This window comes from Mus caroli, unplaced genomic scaffold, assembly GCF_978045245.1.
Source record: "Mus caroli unplaced genomic scaffold, Mus_caroli_1 scaffold_9, whole genome shotgun sequence".
NCBI classification, from domain to species: Eukaryota; Metazoa; Chordata; class Mammalia; order Rodentia; family Muridae; genus Mus; species Mus caroli.
In genome coordinates, this window is record NW_028227264.1 from 37,421,009 (window position 1) to 37,440,254 (window position 19,246).

Sequence of the window (19,246 nt, forward strand, 5' to 3'; positions counted from 1 at the left end):
CGATGATGATTATAGATGCATTTATAATATCATCTTAGTAATTTTAAGAATCTTGCTGTCCCTCTACTAATTATGTGATAGGATCTGATAGACTGTATTGCCAAGTACAGAATAAAATTTTAAATTATGTCTTTTTATATCTATATAAAATGTTTGTTGAGACAGTGTTCCTCTGTAGCCCTGGCTGTCCTGGAACCCACTCTGTAGACCAGGTTGACCTCAAACTCACAGAGATCCACCTGTCTCTGCCTCCCATGTGCTGGGATCAAAGTGCGATTTTTTTCATTATGTATGTAATTTTTACCTGGGGCCATTTACCTGTATATTACTTAATTATAGGCTATACTCAAGAAATGAGTTCTATTTAAAATTCTTCAAGCATTCGTTTTTGTTTTATTAGTATATGTTTTAGAATCTTCTCTTGTCACAAATATAGCAAGCAAAGAATGGTCACTATCTGTGTGTTAAGTCCCTTAAGTAAGCTTTTCGCCCTTGTGTAGCTACATCAGGGTTTTCCTTATGGCATGAATGGCTTAGCCTTAACCTTGCCTCCCTGTTTGGCTCTATAGAATCCTGAGCTCAGAAAATATATCTCCTGGTTCTCTGCAGTCCCTCTGACACACACAAGATGTGATCCACAGCATCTGCCACTTAAACGACCCTTCACTGGGGCAGTCAAAGCTAACAGTAATCATTTTAGACTTGTTGGGGACACAGCATCTCTTGTCCAGGCATATTCCACAGAAAGTGGGTCTGTAACTCTGAGTACTTGAGCATCCAGAAAAAACAAATTTTTCAGCTTTGGGGAGTTGGAAAGTGGGTTGACATGTTGCTCCTCTGGGGATCTGAAAAGGAACAAAGTTAAAAGGTTATTCTTTAAGTTTGATTACAATAACTTAAGAATTAGACAGATATTAGCTATAGTTATTTCTTGGGCACTAATAATGTTGGATTTCAGACATGAGAAAAGCGGCTGAGGTGCCTGTTGAGCATATCAAAGCAGACTTGCCCTCCAGGCTCTCCCTGTCCCTCAGTCCCTACCTGTTAAAGAATATGGCTGCCATACCCAGTCCTCTTCCCTGAACTCTACAGCCCAGGGGCTGGGCTTCCTGTTCCACATGACTCTTTCTGTCCCTGCACTCCTCTATGCACTCCCATCACCTTGTGTGCATGGCAATTTCCATGGCCCCATTCTCTGAGACCAGTGTACCCACCCAAGAGCTGCTACAAATAAATCCTGCTTTTATACTTTTAATTCGGCTTGACTTGACTTATAGGATCTATTAAATAGTTGCTTGTGACAAGTAGGACCCTTCTCTATAAAGTGCCCTCGCCTTCCCTCTGTCATTCTATCAGATTCTCATGTTTCCTGTTATATCTTTCATTCAGTTTTCCAGTAAACGAAAACTTCTTGTTTTGTGTCATTTCAAGAGCTATGCCTTATTAAGTGTTCATTTACCTAAGACGCAGCAGATTCCTTACTGCATGTCACACAGTTTGGGCTGGGTGGTGGATAGATGAATACATATGCTATGTGCACAAGCAGGGTGTCATGGTTACACTGAAGGAAGCACCATACTGCCTGCCATCAGGCAGCACATGTATCAAAGTGGCTGATATTTTCTTAGACCTGTGCTTCGTTAACTGTGGACTCAACTCACCGTGACCTTACTCCCAAAATGTCAAGCTCAGGATGTACATTAAAGAAATTCATTGAGGTAACAAATTGATAGGCTGTTTACTAATTTGGAAGCAGAGGCAAATGGCTATGTCTCTGAATCCAAGGCCAGTCTGGTTTACATAGTGAGTTCCAGTTCAGCCAGGGCTATGTACAGACCCTTTCTCCAAAGAGAGAAGAAAAGGAAAGGAGAGGAGATGGGAGGGGAGGGGAGGGGAGGAGAGGAAAAAGATAATTCTCTTGCCTCAATCAAGAATAGAGCCAGCTCTCCAGTTTTATGCCTGGTTTAGGATAGCATGGTCCTTTGGCGAGCTTACCCTGTAATGCACAGAGCACTTTGGTGTGGTCCTCCCAAAACAACAAGTCGTATGGAACTATGATCAGAACTTCTGTCTTCATAGCTGTGGTGTAACAACTGGAATTTTTACATTCACTACTTTGGTTGCACCTCTATAATTAATATGAACAAGAAAAAAAGCCTCCACGAAAGGTCTACTCTGAAGTAACAGTATGCATGGAGGGGCTGCAAGAGACTGGGCTGCTCAAGACCCACACTGACAGGACACCGAGAGAGGCAGAGTTGAGCTAGATTAACATCTGCTGCCCTCTGAGATAATTTGACTTTAAGAGTCACGGTCAGGTGGTTTTGTTTGATGAGATCCGAGCATAACCTCTCCCCCTAGAATATATGTACATAGGAACTCCTGACCATTGTGTCATAATTCAGTTACGGCTGCTCACACTTTACCTCCACTGCCTGTGATGTGTTCCTGCTGCAGGGCTGGAGGTAGCACAGCCTCTTCTCCTTTCTCATTTCACAGTTGGCGTTTTCGTTGGTTACCCGGTTAGAAATTCCCATTCCGCACGTTCTGGAGCAGGGAGTCCACTTTGTTGCTTGCACAAGACATTTTTTCCTCCAAGTAAGTGGGAGATTCCTATAAGCTAAAGTAAATGGAGGAAGATCATATGTATGAGTGCATTATATGTGCTTACCCGGACTCAGTTTTTAAACATTAAGTCAGTACTTAAAAGTTCTCAGGCTTTTTATGTGAAAGGATAAAAGCTTACACTTGTAAGTCCCCTTCCCTTCCAACTACTAAGTTACCTTCCAGTCAAGTGTGGCCTTGTAGTTTCCTAGAGGGTCAAGGCTCTTTATCTTGACCTGTTTGTTTCACTCTGCCTCGCCCATCCTCTGAGTATCAGGCCTCATGTTTCCATCAGTGTCTGTCTTTGGTTTGATTGACACTCTTTTAGCAAATACAGAAGTAAACATGGGTAGGATGAGGGATCCAGGACATTAGTCAGAATAGTCCAGACATACTGTTGCTGTGTAGCTCACACTGCCCTCTAACTTGTGACTCTTCTGCCTTCTAAGCATTAAGAATACAGGCATGTATCACCATGCCTGGATACAAACAATGTGATCTTAGTACTTAAAGTCTTAGGCCTGTGCTTTGCTAACTGTAGACTCTGCTCACTACCTTACTACCAAGATGTCATTAAAGAAATGTGTTGAGGTAACGAATCGATACGCTGTTTACTGTTTTGAGCCAAGGGTCTGGTTCACACTAACAGTCTCTCTAATGGTTTTTCATGGAGATAGAGCAGCTGTCATCTTCTTTCTGGTTTCTTCTGAGCAGCAGGCAGTGGGGGGAGGGGGTCTGTTCCCCACTCAAAGCTCATCCACAGTTGCTTCCCTGAATATCTCACGGGTGATTTTTAAGTGATGGGCGTAGGGAACACTGTGGGCCTGACAAGGAATGTGACAAGCTAGAGGAAATAGAAATGGCAATGACTTGGTTTATAAAACTTTAATTCAGTTTGTTACAGTTTCCTAAGATATTTTTAAATATCTAAAACTCATTTCTCTTACCCTTGATACTGGTTGAGAACACAGTGAGGTAAGCCTAGAGGAGCTCCTGTCTGGAAACTTCCCCCAGCCTGGGAGATAGAGCATCTTTTACACCCGCAGCTACATGCTCAGGAGAAGCAAGCAGGAATCTTATTTGCGTTCTTGACTACATAGATTTAAAGTGTTGAGAATACTGGAGCTATTCCCACAATTTTGAAAATGATATTTTGAACCTCAAAATGTGTTAATTCTCAAAAAAAATTTTTTTTAAATCAACTTTCCATTTATTCTGGTACCTTATAAAAAAAAACTTTGGAAATACAAGAGCTGGGGTGGTCATAGTAGATTACAAATGACAGGGTTGTTTTTAAGGTACTTGTAAACAGTATTTGTTCAGTTTTCCGAAGAAGCAGAGGTGTAAGATTTCAGAAGTTTCCTGATCAAGTAAGGTTTTTAAAATCAGAATATTTACTCTCAAAACCGAAATGTCAAGTTTTCTTTTTGGATACTTGGAATATACCTGCCTGAGGCAAACACTTCAATGCTGAGTCACTGTAAATCTCTAGCCCTAGCCCGCAACCAGTAAGTTCCTACTGCCTGTGGTGCATAAAGAAATGGGAAAGAACCACAGGAGGTGACCCCTCGGAAACTGCCCTGCTGCGCACCTGACATTGTCTTGTAGCTTGCTGACTCCTGCTTCTGCAGGGTTCCCCGGCCACAGTTTGGGGGATCAGTCTTCCTTCTTCCTTTAGCTGCAGAACAGTTGCTGCCAGCCAGCTTGGGGATGAAGAGGGGTGTGCATCCAATGGCCCCACTCACACAGAGGCAGCTGAATAGTGGATGGGGCTGAAATACTTGGCCATTCTGGTAATAGACCCTGTTGAACTCACATCCAACTGCCACAAGATCTAAAAAGAAAAAAGCAGATTACCAAAAAAGAACAAAAGCTAGGTACTATAGTTAGTTAGACCTACTCCGGTTGTTACTGTCTCTTTTCTGAACATAGTTCTTAATTCCTTAAGCCTCCTTTAGAATTTCCTTCACAGAAACATCTACAGAAAGGTTTGTCATGTGGTGGCCACACCATTGTCCCAGCATTCCGGAGGTCTGCAGATCTCAAGTTCAAGGCCAGCCAGGTTGAGTTCTAAGACACCCTAAAGCTATACAGAGAAACCCTTCTCAAAAAAGCAAAGAGGAGGAAGAGGAAGTAGAAAAGGAGTCCTAAGCTTGCAGTGAAATGGTTATCAATAAGTGGTTGATACCGGATGAGGCGATTCTATCAGCTACACGAATACAAGCCAGAATGCATCCATTGGCAGTCTGGAGAAACCAGAGTTTACCTATAGTACTTCAGGGTAACTGAAAACAGGAGACATGCATGTTCTCCAAGGGCTGCTCTTCCCTTTCAGGCCAGCAATTTCAGTGTGTCCCAACAACCACTCAGGAATGGCTGGAGTATTTTTACAGAATCTGAAAAGTCAAAACTCTTCAAGATCCTGGGACGTGATAGACATTATCGCTGATGTGTGACATCATCAGTGGGAGAGAGTCAGCCATGGCTGAAACTGATGCCTTAGCAGGACTTGGGCAGCACAGGCAGCAGCTGTGTTCTGCCTCTCCTGCGCTTGTACCTCGAGTGACAAAGCTACCTTAACAGTGTTAAGTGGCACAGTAAAGTAAGCTAACTATTAAACCCTACCCATTTTTGTATAATATTCTGTATGGCAAAGTAAATCAAGTATTCAGCATGCCAGAGCACAATAGCAGCCTTGGAGGAAATACTAGTGTTAGAAGACAAGGAGTCAGGTTTTCAGGCTCTCAGACAAACCATGAGTGTTCAGACTTGGGTACGGGGAGGGGTTTTCTTGAAAGTGAGCAGTAGCTTGTCTGATAGTCACTTCTAAGGAAACAGCTCCAAATGTGTGTTGCCAGTGATGGAACTCACACTTCTAAGTAAAAGGATGTTGGAAAACTGATAGCCATCGCTGAGACTTTTCGAGCAAATGTGGTAACTTTCTGCTGAGAGTGATAGTTTAAAATACATATGAGATAACATTTGAATAGGTGCACCATAGGAAACTGGAACTTTACCCAGAGACAAAGCCATGCCGGAGTCGGAGACCAACTCCAGGTGACTTTGTATTTGTTTTTGTTTTTGTTTTTGTTTTTTAAGATAGTGTCTTCCCCTCCGTTCCATTCCCAGCACCCATGTGGCAACTCCAGTCTCAGAGGATCAAGTGCCCTCTTCTGACTGCTGAGAGAGCCAGCTGCATGTGTGGTGCACAGGCATACATGAAAGCTGAACAACCATACACATAAACACTTTTTTAAAATGTTTTTAAAAAATAAGGTCTTCCCGTGTAGCCCAGGCTGGCCTCAAACTCCCAATCCTGCCTCAACCCCCTCAGTGCTAGAATCACATGTGAGACAGCTCCAGTGAGTTTGGGTATTTTGTGTTAGAATTCACGTTCATTGATTTAGTCTCAGATCCTATGATGCAGCTGATTTCTAAGGAGCTATCATGTGTCACATTGACTATCTCAGAAGTGTGTGTGTGTGAGGATCTGCGCATGTTGACATGGCTCACCCTCTTCTAATGACATATCCGTGTGGAGCCGCTCTTCTCAGATTTCAACCACAAAAACAACAGCTTGGAGGAGGAGCAGATGCAAGGATCTACTCACCTATTGCCCCAGACATTAGGGAAATTTTCAATAATGTAAAACAGCATTCTTCTCACTAAAAATTTTCTGTGCTATCAGTAATGGTCTTCTTAAAGAAAACGTATTTTTCCTATCTTTTAAATTATTATTATTCCTATCTTTTACATTACAAGTCCATTGACTATTAATTGACAAGAAGCCCACATTAGCAGAAGGTCCAGTCCTCAGAAGTTCTCAGTGACGTCTAAGACTGTAAGAAGATCCACAGACTTTAGAACAGATTTACAGCCAGTGTTCGTGGTCAGAGATCAACACATTTTCTATAAAAGCCCCTGAATAGCTTAGTCATTCCAGGCTGCGTGGTCGCTACACTGTTCTGCCTCTGTGCAGCAGGGATAGGCTCTGCAGATGGCAGAGCTATGCTCTGATGAGGTACCAGCTACAGATCAAACTGTGGTCTAGGTATAGGTCCATCCTTGGCCAACAATTTGAGGTCCTGCATTCCCACTTGAACTTCCCTGTGGTGACTAGTACTGAGTACTTGGCTTTTACTAGAAATGTTATGTGTCCTAAATTATTTGTCATTCTGGATTATTGTCAGCCCATTGTCATTTCAGATGGTCTGAGTCAGACATGAACTAAGACCCAGAGAGCCCAGAATCAGGTTTGCAAATGTTTGGTGATGAGGGTGAGGACCCAGTGGTTAGTCAGACGGAGAATAAAGCAGAAAGTGAAGACCATGGCTATATCCTCACATTTTATGTCATACATTTCTAAAGAGGATTATTTCCTCCTTACAGGAGTGGCTGAATTCAGATTTATTTCAGACAGTATTAACAAAAATTGCCATTTTGAAGTCAGATCCTGTAGACATAATCTTTTCTATATTCTATCATGAAAAGCAGCTACTTGAGACAGGTGTGGTGGCACACGCCTTTAACTGGGTCTCAGTTCATGTCTGACTCAGACCATCTGAAATGACAGCATGCTGACAATAGCCAAGGCAGAGGCAGGTGGGTCTCTATGAGTTCTAGGCCGGCTTGGTCTATAGAGCAAGTTCCAGGGCAGCCAGGATCAAGTAGGGAGACCTTCCCCCTGCCCCCCCAAAAAAGACAAAACAACAACAAAATTCAGCTGAGAACTACGTTATAACTTTAATACAATATAAAATAATAGGCTTTCAATCACGTATCTATGGACTTCATATGTCATCCAGTAACACCCACAGGTATGCAAAATCTAAATCCATCTTGTATTTAGCCAAACTGAATTCTCCACTCTGAATTAAGTTATAGGAGTAGAAATGTGTCTCAATTCAGCCTTTTCCCATGAGCCTACTTACATGCACACACGCCTGTCTCGTACCTAGGCGTGTCCCCGGAGTAGTCACAGTACAGGCCTTTGTGGGGGTCGCAGATCTCGGCTTCGTTACAGGTGTCTCCTGGTTGCTTGGCACAGACTTTGCAGCATCCACAGCCATCCCTCACCAAACTCACCCCAGGAGGACAAGTGGGCCTCTGCGGGGGGCATCTGCAGGGCCAGCGGCAGACCTCTGCACGCTGATACACCTCCAATGCTGCTCCAGGCTGCCCTCCAGGGGTCGAGTCTTGCGGTGCACTGCCCTGTGTCCTGCAGCAGAGCTTCATTTGGTGATAAAGGTGACGTTAGAGGAGGATTCTGAGACTACTCATGGGTCTGGAGGAGATATATGCCAAACAGGTGGGCTACAGTCTGGTAAGTTTCAACATTAGTATTTGGCATGGCCACTCCCAACTTCAATTGGTTTCCAATTCCTCATTCTTTCCTCTTCCTCTTCTCCCTCCTCTTCCTCTTCCACCTCCTTCCCCTCACAACCCTGACTCCATTACCACCACAGCACTGCCCCTTGGTCTCCTGTGCTGCATAGCTTTCATCCTCCTGATGTTTGCGCTGAAGCATCTTAGTTAAGATCCCTCCCTTCCCTCTCTTTGTCTCCCAACCAGCCCACCCTTCAGAACTCATTAAAAGGGCCTGCTTAACTGTTCCACCTAGATGGACCACACTCTCTGTTCTTTTCCAGTCTTTTTCCACCCTACTTAAGCAAATATATTTTCCCCCAAAAGACCTTATACATTGGGTCATGTTGGGCTCACACCTTAACATCCAATGTCATTGACAAATCTTATTGGTCACACCTTTAAAACACCACCATCACCACTACTGCCCGGCCTCCTGCCTCTCTCCTACCACTATGGTCCAGTCCAGCCCACTATTAGTTTTTCCTTGGGTGATTTCTACACAGTCACATTTATTCAGCATTCACGGTGACTTTTTAAGTCAGTTCAAGTCACTCCAGGCTCACAGGGCACAAGTCCCTCGAGCTTCAGTGTAAACTCCTTTCCCTTGGTTTCATCACACCGGACCACCATCCCAGATCTCCCAGCCGCTTAGCCTAAGTTGAATGGCACCCTGGACACATGAGCTCTGTTACTTTGATGCATTGTTCTGTTCTGCATACCTGGCAGTCTTGTTCACCTCCTCATCTTCTGTTTTCTCCCATGCTTGGATCTGCAAAACTGAATTCCCAACGGAGATAGCCCCATTGACCTGTGGGCCCACATAGCTGACTACCCAGAGGCCCTTGTCCTGCACCCAGACAGTATTTGGAGTCATCCAAGCTCCTCGCTCACATTCTCTGGTCTATTCTTTCTCTTTTCACAGGTACTAAATACCACTGTATCTGATTGTATCACCCCAGTGCTCCACACTGTCTGTGGCTTACCATGCACACTTGTGAGTGTGGGACCTTTGGAGCCCTGCCTGCCCTGGCCATGGCTGCCCTCCATACCCCACCACGCCCTGCTGTTTACACCACACCACACTCTCTCCCTATTGGAATGGAAATATCAACATGGCTGCTTTGAAAACTTGGTCCTTGGCTTGTGGTGCTATTTTGGGAGTAGGGGGTGGGGAGCTCTGGTTGGCTAGAATAAGCCACTGGGGAGAGAATGGGTGTATTGATCCCATTACCCCTGCCTGCTTCTTGGTCCACTGCAATGTGAGCTGCCTCTCCATCGTGATCTGAACTGCTCTACCTCCTGACCTTTACCCCCCAGGAAGGAAGCCCTATGAAACAGGAGCCAAATATTTCTGTCAGACATTTAGTCCTTAGCAATGCAAAACTGACTAATATACTCCCTCATGCAGTGTCCACTCTCCAAATTGTCCACCTGGAAATGTTTCTTTTCCAGTCTTGAAATATCTTTAGACCATCTCAAAAATTAAAGAGTAACACTGGGGGAAATCCATGAATAAGAGAAAGTCATGCTAGTGACCTGAGAAGAGAGAAGCATTACCTACAGAAGAGAAGTGACTTAGCTAAAGAAGCAAGAGGGAGGAGAAAGGTACCCAGAGACGATGCTAACAGGAAAGACAAAACCCCAAGCTGTCAACCTAGAATTCAGTGAGCCTAACATAAAGACAAGCAAATGGGGCCAAGGATGGCTCCGTGGAGAAATTTACTGCAAATGTGAGGACAGGAGTTCAGAAGGCATGTAAAGCCACACACTGTGCAGAGCATGCATCTGTACACCAGCAGTGCAAAGCATGTGTCTGTACCCCAGCAATGCAGAGCATGCATCTATATGCCAGCAACACAGAGCATGCACCTGTACCCCAGCAATGCAGAGCATACGCCTATACCCCAGCAATGCAGAGCATGCGTCCATATTCCAGCAATGCAGAGCATGAGTCTGCACCCCAGCCACAGAGCATGTCCTCCAGCACATGGAGGTGGAAACAGGAGCGGCCCAGAAGCTCATGGGCCACCTGTCCCACGTAAGCCAGGACAGGAAAACTGTCTCAACCACAGTGAACGGTGAGACCCAACACCTGAGTGGCATGCACAGAGAGTTTTTAATGAAGGAATAAAACATTCCAGATAATTTTTTTTTTTTTTTTTTTTTTTTTTTTGGCTAGGAGACTCATCTCACAAAAATTACCAAGGAAATTATAATAGACTGTAATGTAAAAGTACACCAACTAGGTCTCATAAGAAAGAGAAAATATGTTGATAATATAAGGAAGTTTGCATATTTTCCTTTTCAGGTATTTTGTTTTAAAAGCAACATCTTGAGACCACAGAATGAAGCAAGAGAATGTTCTTAAAACAGAGCTGAGCTTTGGGCCAGCTCTGTGATCTTAACTAATTTCCTATTATTTGTTCTTTGAGCATCAGTCTTCTGTGAAATGAGCTTAATATGCTCTTGGTACAGTTGTTTGGACAGTTAAGGTGATTAAGATATGGACTAAATGTCTAGCATAGTGTTTGATATCTAGTAGCTATTCGCCATATCAGTGATGTCATCAAACCCTTGGTTATGTTTGTAAGTGTGCCCCAGAAAAGTTTGGCCTAGGGGTCAAAACAGAAGAATCAGTCCCCCAGGCTTACAGGCAACCAGTCTAGATGAAACCACAAGGTCCAGTTTCAGTGAGAAACCCTGACTCACAAAATAAGGTGGAGAGTTAGAGGCAGGCACTCAGTGCTGAACACTGACTACTATACAGACACAGACATGAGCACATACATGTGTGCTCACACTTATGCCATATGTACACACACCCCTGGTCATCACTACTCATAAGTGGACTCTGGGGGGAGCAGCTGTCAGGAGTGTGCTGACCTGACCCATGGATTCACACATTTGTAGATTCGCAGTTGAATGGACAACTGGAAGACTGCACCTTACTGAAGTGCATCACTGGGGCTGTATCAGTACATCGTGTCTCCTGCCTCTGCTAGCTCACAGGTGATTCCACTAGGCTGCTCTCGGGGACCTAATTTCTGCTTGCATCATCACCTGCCACCATCACCTGCCCCTGCCACCAGGTGCAGCAGGTGCAGGCTGTGTATAAAAGGACTGCCTGCCACCCAGCTCTCTCTGTTCTCCACATTCTCTCTCTCTCCCTCTTTATCCTTGGAGCCCCTTTCTCCCCTCTCTGCTGCCCCCCATCATGGCTCACTTGATGCCTCTCTTCCTTCCCCAGGCCCCCACTCTTCTCCCTTCCCCCAATAAACTCGCTTTATACCAGATCTGTTGCATGGCGTAATTTCTCAGGGGCACACCTTGCCTCTTTATATTTCATAACATCCTCTTTCTCTGGTTTTTCTCTCTGTGAGATGAGTTGCCTACTCTATCACACACTTCTGCTGCCATGTTGTGTCTCATCAGAGGCTGAAATGTCCAGCCAACAACCATGAACTGAAACCGAGAGCCAAGATAAACCTTCCCTTAATTATTTTTCAGGTATTTCATCACCATGACCAAAATAAAGCAAAACAAAAAACAAACAAAAAACCCACACATAACTAAGGCAAAATTAATCACAAATGATAATTTGTGGTCTAAGTACAATATCTTTTTGTATTTGCACTTGTTTTATGTTCTGTACATTTCTCTGTGTGCTAGAATATTTGCTGTTTAAGAACATGCTCTAAAAAAAAAAAAAAAAAAAAAAAAAAAAAAAAAAAAAGAAAAACCTAAAAAAAAAAAAGAAAAAAAAGAAAAAGAACATGCATGCCCTAGTCCTCAGTTGACAGTAACCACCTGCCTCTCCTGAGAGCTGGGCACAGAGCTATTGAAGAAATGTCCTCCAGCTGTGCCAGCAGGAAGAACCCATCGCTGCCATCCTTCTTAGGAGCCTTCTGAAACCTCACACCTCTAGACAGCATAACAACTCCCCTTACTGTATAGAATACCTCTGCTGCCCCGGCCAGGTTCAGCTCCATCCAACTCCTTAGCCTTCCATGTTTTCTATGTCACCGGAAGAGGTCAGAGCCAGCAATGACCTTCATGTAAATAAATCAACAACGCTGCTTTAATCTTCTCATTCAAAAACACTAAGGCAATGAATTGCTCATTTTAAATTAAACTTCATATGCTCTGCCCTCCGAATTATTTAGAGCTTCCACGGACAGATTCACTCACAAAAAGTGAAAGACCCAAGGCTTGAGAAAAGATAAAGTAATAGTAAAAGTTTAAAACTAAATGTTCCTTCCTAAGCGTTCCTTTCAAACAAGGACAGGCTTAACTGGGGGGGGAAAAATCATTGCCAAACCCGTTTTTTTTGCCAGGAGCATTTTGCATGCTGCAAGCTGTGGAAAGGTGAGCCCGCCTGCCCTTGTGCCCGCCCGCCCGCGCCTGTAACCTTTCATGAAGGGATCATGTTTACAGCTGTGGCGGTCAGTGCTACCCATCCGAGAGCTGGGGTGGACTCTGTAAATAGATATAAGGGAACACTAGTGGACTGTTCACACATTGCAAGAAGGCTTCAGTGTGTACACCTCAAAGGGGGAAGTGTCCAGCATCGAGACGAAACTCCCAAGCTAAAACTGAACTTTCTGGAAAGGAAAATGGCTCCCCATTTCTCATTAAATAATTACCCGTATATTTCCCCCATTTCTACCTTGCAGCTTTACTTTGGGCCTGGATATGTACAGCTGGAGTCTGAATGTGAAACAAGGACTTACCTGTGTCAGCCCAGTAATGAGCAGAGTGCAAAAGAGGAGCCTACGCATGTTGCCGGACCGTGGGAGGATGGAGAGATGGAGAAGCGCCCGGCACAAAGCTCCCCTGTCTCCTGCACAGGGAACCACGTCTCCACCTCCTGGGCTTCAGACTCCCGGGCTGCACTTTCCGTCTGAGGATCTATCCCAGTGCCCTGCGTATTTCATTGGACTTCTAGAAGCTCCTTGGGTCTGCACAGTGTGTGTCAAGGAGGGGCCAACGCCTTCCTACAGGGACTATGTAAGAGCAAGTAGAGGCTTTTCTCTGAGGGAGGACCAGCATCCTGTTCTTGAGATCCAAGCCCGTCTTCCAGGAGTTGGGTGGCATTGGACATCTTTCCCACCTTGCCCTTGGTGTCTCTGATTTCTCTGCCGGGTGTTGGTCCAGTCTCTCCCCATTTCATGTCACTTGAGTTTCATGTCCTACCAACAGCAGATTCTAGAGGCATTTGCTGAGCTGGTGAACAGCCCCCACCCCATGTCGTCCTATACTCCAACACATATCACCCCCGGGGCAATGATAAGGGGTTAACCTAGTGGGTGTAAGTAGACTCCCCACAGCACATTTGCTTAAACTAGGCTCCTATCTGCAGTTGTAGTTTTGTGGGAGACAAGAGAAAATTAACCCTAGGTTTTCCCAATTAGGTTTTCCCAATTAGATTTTCCAAATTAGAAATAGTGAGAATGTTTTTAACATATGAAACACTACAAGATGCCCATTAATACATATAATTTTGTTTTTGTGTATCAGTTAAAACAATCTTTAAAAATCTAAAAAGTAAGTTACTATGAATTTGAACCATTTCTCCAGAAACACACCATGTGTGCACACACATGTGGCCACCAGCCTGTCCCCTCCTGTGTTGTCACCAGAACAAGAGTTAAGAGTATCCTTTTTAACCTTTGTTCTTTCTCTATCCAAGTCTTGTCTTCCTGAAGATCCAGAAGGCGAAATCTACCTTCCCACAGCTCTTCTCCCTTTGGCCTGTCACGTGATCTACAGTGTCCAGGCCTCTTTCTTCTCACCCTTATGAGCATGAATTTAGCACATAAGTAAGGCCTCCCACAGCGGTGACCTCTGGGAGGCTGTGCTCCCACAAAGCCAATAGCACATGAGTATGCACACATCACAGTAGCCTGCAGCTATATGTTCACTGAGCCACCCAGATGGTACCCGTCTTAGTTAGGGGTTTACTGCCGTGGACAGACACCATGACCAAGGCAACTCTTATAAGGACAACATTTAATTGGGGTTGGCTTACAGTTCAGAGGATCAGTCCATTATCATCAAGGTGGGAGCATAGCAGTATCCAGACAGGCATGATGCAGGCATCTCAAGGCAAACAGGAGAAGACTGACTTCCACACAGCTAGGACATGGGTCTTAAAGCCCATGCCCACAGTGACCCACCTATTCCAAAAAGGCCACCTCTCCAAATAATGTCACTCTCTGGGCCAAGCACATACAAACCTCACGGTACCCTTTTCATGTGCCACCCTAAGGTCTTGGATCAGTTAAATGTCTGACAAATGGAACTTAAAGAAGGGCTTATGTTGGCTCACACTTCGAAGGCACAGTCAATCATGGCAGGGAAGTCACGGCAGAAACATAAGGCCACTGTTCACAATGCATTCACAGTCGGGAGGCAGAGATGAAAGTCAGAGCTCAGTTTGCTTTATTCTTATCTAGGCTGGGACCCTGTCCTGCAGGACAGTGCTGCCCATATCCAAGGTAGGTCTTCCCATCTCCCTTAATCCTCTCTAAAAACACCCCTACACATCCAAGGAAGGACATATTTCATAATGGATCCCAGAGCCTGCCACCTTGATAATCAAAACTAACCACCCGGGGTATCCTGCTCCTTGAGAATTAAGACAAAACCCCGGAGTGGCTCAGCAGAAGAAACGGTGCTTGCTTTTGACCCAGCCCGATCTTTCTCTTTTGATTGTCCTGGTTTACTGATCATTTGGCCTTTGAATCCCCAGGCTCAGTGATTCCTGGCCACCAGACTTGATAACTTCTTCATCCCTGGCTAGTCAACAACGACATCTCTCTGGCGCTAACTCCCTGTTTCAGACATAAAGCTGCTTTCGTTGGCAGCGATTGGTCTTGCAGAGATTCATGCTCCTCCCATTCACTCTGTGAAAAACTGGCAGCAGCGGCCATTTTTCTGGAAATGTCTTCCTTTACTCTGAACTCCACTGTGGAACAGGGAGAATATCACGGCTGTCTGTCTGTCCTTGCCTCTCAGTAGGAAATGGAGAACTAATTAACAAAACCTCCTGCGGTTGAGAGGCTCTGGGCTACTCGCTGCCAGCACGCTCTCCCAGCCTTCTCTGTGCTTAACTATTTCACTGACTGAGTGTTCTGAGTGATGGGATATTTTTAGAGGCTGGAACTGCTGTGTTCAGCTTTATGCAGTAAAAGCTGTCCCGGCGTGTATCCATTCCCAAGTGCTTGCTATTCTGATCTAGTCTCTCACTATGATCTCATTCATAAACACTCAGCCTGCGATGTCCCCTCCAACAGACACAGCCCTAAGCATCTCTATTATGTGAAACACATTTCGTGAGTTACAAGGACATTTCTCGTGTATTATCTCTTTTAATTTCACAGCTCAGTGAGGTGAACAAAAGCCCTATCGCTGTCCTCATTTAACAGATTAAAAAGTTAAAGCTAAGTCATTGTGCTTGGTCAATAAAACACTCTTCGTCTTTGCCCTCTGGAGCTCTGCAACCTATTGGCAGAGCAGACCTTGAATAAATAAACACACAAAATATCTATCATTAAAAATTGAATAAAGGCTCATGACATAAAAGAGCTCAGAAGGAGTGACAGGCAAGAGCTAACTTAGATTGCAGTGGGGAATCTGAGCAAGTGGCTTCCGAAGTTCAGAGGCGATGCCAGGTAAAGAGAGGGTTTCTGCCCCAGGGCTCAGGCAGGAGGTTTGCCTCTAGTGACAGAACGCTGTCAGCAAAGGACAAAGCCCGTTACTAATGATATCTTCACAGCTAGTCTACCGGCCTCTGCAGAGGCCAAGTCAGAAACCTTAATGTTGGTCAGCAAGCTTGGCACAGGAGAAGCTCACTTCCTTTCCAATCTCTTTGGCTATGGAGCGGGCAGAGTTCACCCTGTCTGAAAGAGCGACAGCGATTATTGCGTGGTAACCTACTGGAAAGAAAGCACACTTTGAGGGAGGGCCATGCTCCTCTCAGGGAAAGCAGACTGAATTATAATAACAGATAACATCTGACCTGGCTTTCTGGGACTCCATCTGGCACTCAGTGTTGTATATGAACCACCGGATTCTCCTGGTCACAATGCGGGATGGGTACCACTGCTATCTCCTTTGTTTGCCTTCCCTGGAAGCCAATGTGTGGCCAGGACCAAAAGCTTTCCCAGCCTCGCCACAGAGTCTATACATCACACAGTCGCCTGTATCATGTTAATTTGCCTGTGTTTTCAGTATATGTCTTTTTCCTGGTCTCCTCCTAGATATCAAGAAGTTAGGGAGGCTATCTCCCACCAACCCATCCCCTACATAGAAAGTGGAAACCATTGAAATGGTTTGCTCTGTCCCTTGAAGGCCTGCTTGATCTCGTTGAAGAACGGTGCTGGGAGGAAGAGGGATGGTCTGAGGTGATGAGGACAGGATGCTCTGGCCCCCACCAGTGAGTGACCCCAGGGAGGGACCAAGAGCCCAGTGGGACTTGGCTCAGCATGAGGTGTTAGGGGATTCACTTGGCCGCAGAGGTTCCTGTGTCGACAAACTTCCATGAGGAACTTCACAGCAATGCATAGCCTGAAGCACATGGCAGAGGTGGAAAATCCAGGTGCAGTCAGAAAAGTTGGTGACTGAAGCCCAGTTGGTGACTGACCTCTTGTCCAGGCACCATCTTAGCCTCCTACATTGCTGCTGTTCAGTATCTACTGGGTGGAAGTTGTGTGTATGCAGTGGTGGTATTGAAGGTGAGGAGGAAGGGTACACACCGATCCATTAGAAAAAAGTCCGTCCTCGGGTAGGGTTTTGAGGGTTAGAGCCAGAGAGGGTGAGCTTGTGGAGCCATCCAGCCCTTGGTAGGGGTTTGAGGGTTAAAGCCAGACCAAATGAACTTGGGGAGCCATAGTGCATGCACTGTAATTTGGAAATCTTCAAGCCTCAGGGTCAAAGCCAGGTCTGGAGCATCCGACTTGGAGCACGTGAGATGGAGTTGAGCACTGGTGTTCACTGCTCTTTGCTCCTTGACTGGAGCTGTAACCTGGGCTCCTGCCCCGGGACTCCCCATCACGAGGGGCTGCCCCCTCAGGTATGAACCCTTGACATGCGCTGTGAGTACATTTCCTGACAGCAGTAGGAAAAGTAACTCACACAGCCAGCAACTTCCACACCCGAAACAAATGGCTGAGGTTAACATACCAAACCGGACCTGGCCACCAGACTATTACCCCCATCCCCACATTCCTCAGCCCCTACCCTTTACCAGGCCATCCTGGCTGGCATACCCCACCCCCACTGGGCTGCTCTTCTTTATTTAATCCAACCATTTTGATTATCCGCTCTTTTTTTGTCCCACTGGGTCTCCTGGCTGCTGTTCCTGGTTCCTCTCTCTTTCCCCCTCCACCTCCCCACATGGTTCAGCTCAGGATCACATCTACACTGGCCTCCCCCAGGTGTCTCTGCCTCTGGGTCTGCTTTCCCACATATCTATGATAAACTTTCTCCTCCGCCATACTTAGAAGTTATGTCCTTTCCTTTCCTTATTTATTTATTTATTTATGTATGTATGTATTTATTTCATTCCAAGACTCTTCCAGTCACGTTGGTACCACAGGCCCAACAGACCTAAAGAGCATTAACATAGTAGGTATGCAATAGAAACTTGCTGGGAATTGAAAACAGTTTTTTTTTTTAAATAATATTCTAAATACCAGTGATAAGCATATGTATTGTTGCCGAATATTTGATCACTCTGTGAACCCGATATTGTGTTGCTTACTGGAAAAGCCTGATTCTATTTGTGGTGTGGCTCACCCATTGTGGTGTTTATAAAGGATAAGGAGAGAAGGGATGTGTTTTGGCGGATGTGCAGTCGGGTGCGGGCCCATGCCGGGGCATCCCTTTCCCCCTGAGGGACCAGCCACATGATGGTGAAGTGTAGAATAGAGCTTATTCAGGGCGTGGGGAGGGGAGATGAGAGGATAGTAGAGATAGAGAAAAGCAGAGAGAGAATAGAGAAGTAGAGTCCGGCCATGAGCATGTGGAAAGAGAGGAGGGAGGGGAATGGAGAGAAGATACAGAGCAAGAGGACAGAGTGAGAGCAAGAGAGCAAGAGAGAGAGGAAGGGGCAAGCAGCTCCTTCTATAGTGAGTCAGGCACACCTGGCTGTTGCCAGGGAACTGTGGGGCAGAGCCTAGACTAAACGCCAACACTCATAACACACAACCTTTAATCCCTCTGGCTGGAATACAGACACACCCTTAGTACACACCTTTAATCCCAAACAATGAAGGCAAAGTTAGTTTGTATAAAGAAGCACCCGTGTTTGATGTCTAATTGAGTGGCAGACAAAGAGATGAATCAGAGAAAGATTTGACAGAATAGAATGTGCCCAACTCTCACAAGAGCATAGAGGAAAGGGAAGCTACTTTGGGGAGCAGAGCAAAAAGGGAGAGGAGGCAGTTTTATGGGGAGAGTTTTATTGAGACAGGTTGCAGAGAGAGAACAAGCTAGACACAGGTGAAGACAGAACAAGTCAGAGGAGAAGGAGCCAGAAGATTAGAATAGATTGCCAGATTTAGTATGAGGCCAAGCAGAGCAAAACGTCAGAGGCAGAGAGAGAAGCCAGACTGAATCAGGCAGCTTGGAGTTGAAGTAGCCAGCCAGAGCTCAGAAAGCGTGAGTTTATTCAGCAGTAAGTTCCAGAAGCTGAAAGCATTCTAGGCCTGGGTTAGATTATACATAGGCCAGAAGCTTCCAGGCAGGGCTAGGCCCATAGTAGCACACTGGGGCAGTAAGCCACAAAGAGAACAATTAGATCAGGCGAATAAAAGATACTTTTACAGTGTATAATTTTGAGGACATTTACTGGTCATTTAGTTTTGTGTCCATTTACTTATACTAATTATTGAGCATTTCTGTTAAATGTATCTCCAAATTTTACCAAGTTCTACTTTCAAGATTCCAACATGAGTGGGTGGAGAGCTGGCTCAGCAGTAAAGGGTACTGGTTACTCATCAATAAGACCCGGACTCAATTCCCAGCATGCACATGGCAGCTCATAACTGTAACTCCAGTTCCAGGGGATCCGATACCCTCACACAGACATACAGGCGGGCAAAACACGACTCAGTGCTTTGCCTACGTGACTGCAGTGAAGCAGGCATGAGAGAAGGCGTGTTCTCTCTTCCTCCACTAACCTGTATGCAGCCTTGTTAACGAACACTTGTGCAGTCCCTGAGGCAGCCAGCGATGGGGAGAGGACCAAGGGGAGGTAGTGCCACTCCCATGC

General features: G+C 45.4%; 1 protein-coding gene across 1 annotated transcript; it reads right to left on the bottom strand.

The window, feature by feature from the left end:
- Nucleotides 1–279: 279 nt before the first annotated feature.
- Nucleotides 280–12,764, bottom strand: Ccn6 (cellular communication network factor 6). The gene is made up of 5 exons (XM_021175287.2): nt 12,702–12,764; nt 7,536–7,833; nt 4,196–4,438; nt 2,427–2,620; nt 280–845 (listed from the first exon to the last, which is right to left on the bottom strand). Exons 1-5 carry the CDS (start codon nt 12,747–12,749, stop codon nt 564–566), a joined length of 1,065 nt encoding a protein of 354 aa, XP_021030946.1. The 5' UTR covers nt 12,750–12,764; the 3' UTR covers nt 280–563.
- Between the last annotated feature and the right edge of the window lie 6,482 nt (nt 12,765–19,246).

Excerpts from the sequence above, each read along its gene's own strand:
- Ccn6 (XM_021175287.2), bottom strand. The coding sequence starts at position 12,749 with ATGCGTAGGCTCCTCTTTTGCACTCTGCTCATTACTGGGCTGACACAG. Across the intron at positions 7,834-12,701 it reads TCATTACTGGGCTGACACAG|CTCTGCTGCAGGACACAGGG; the intron begins GTAAGTCCTTGT and ends CACCAAATGAAG. Across the intron at positions 846-2,426 it reads ACACATCACAGGCAGTGGAG|ATCCCCAGAGGAGCAACATG; the intron begins GTAAAGTGTGAG and ends GTTCCTTTTCAG.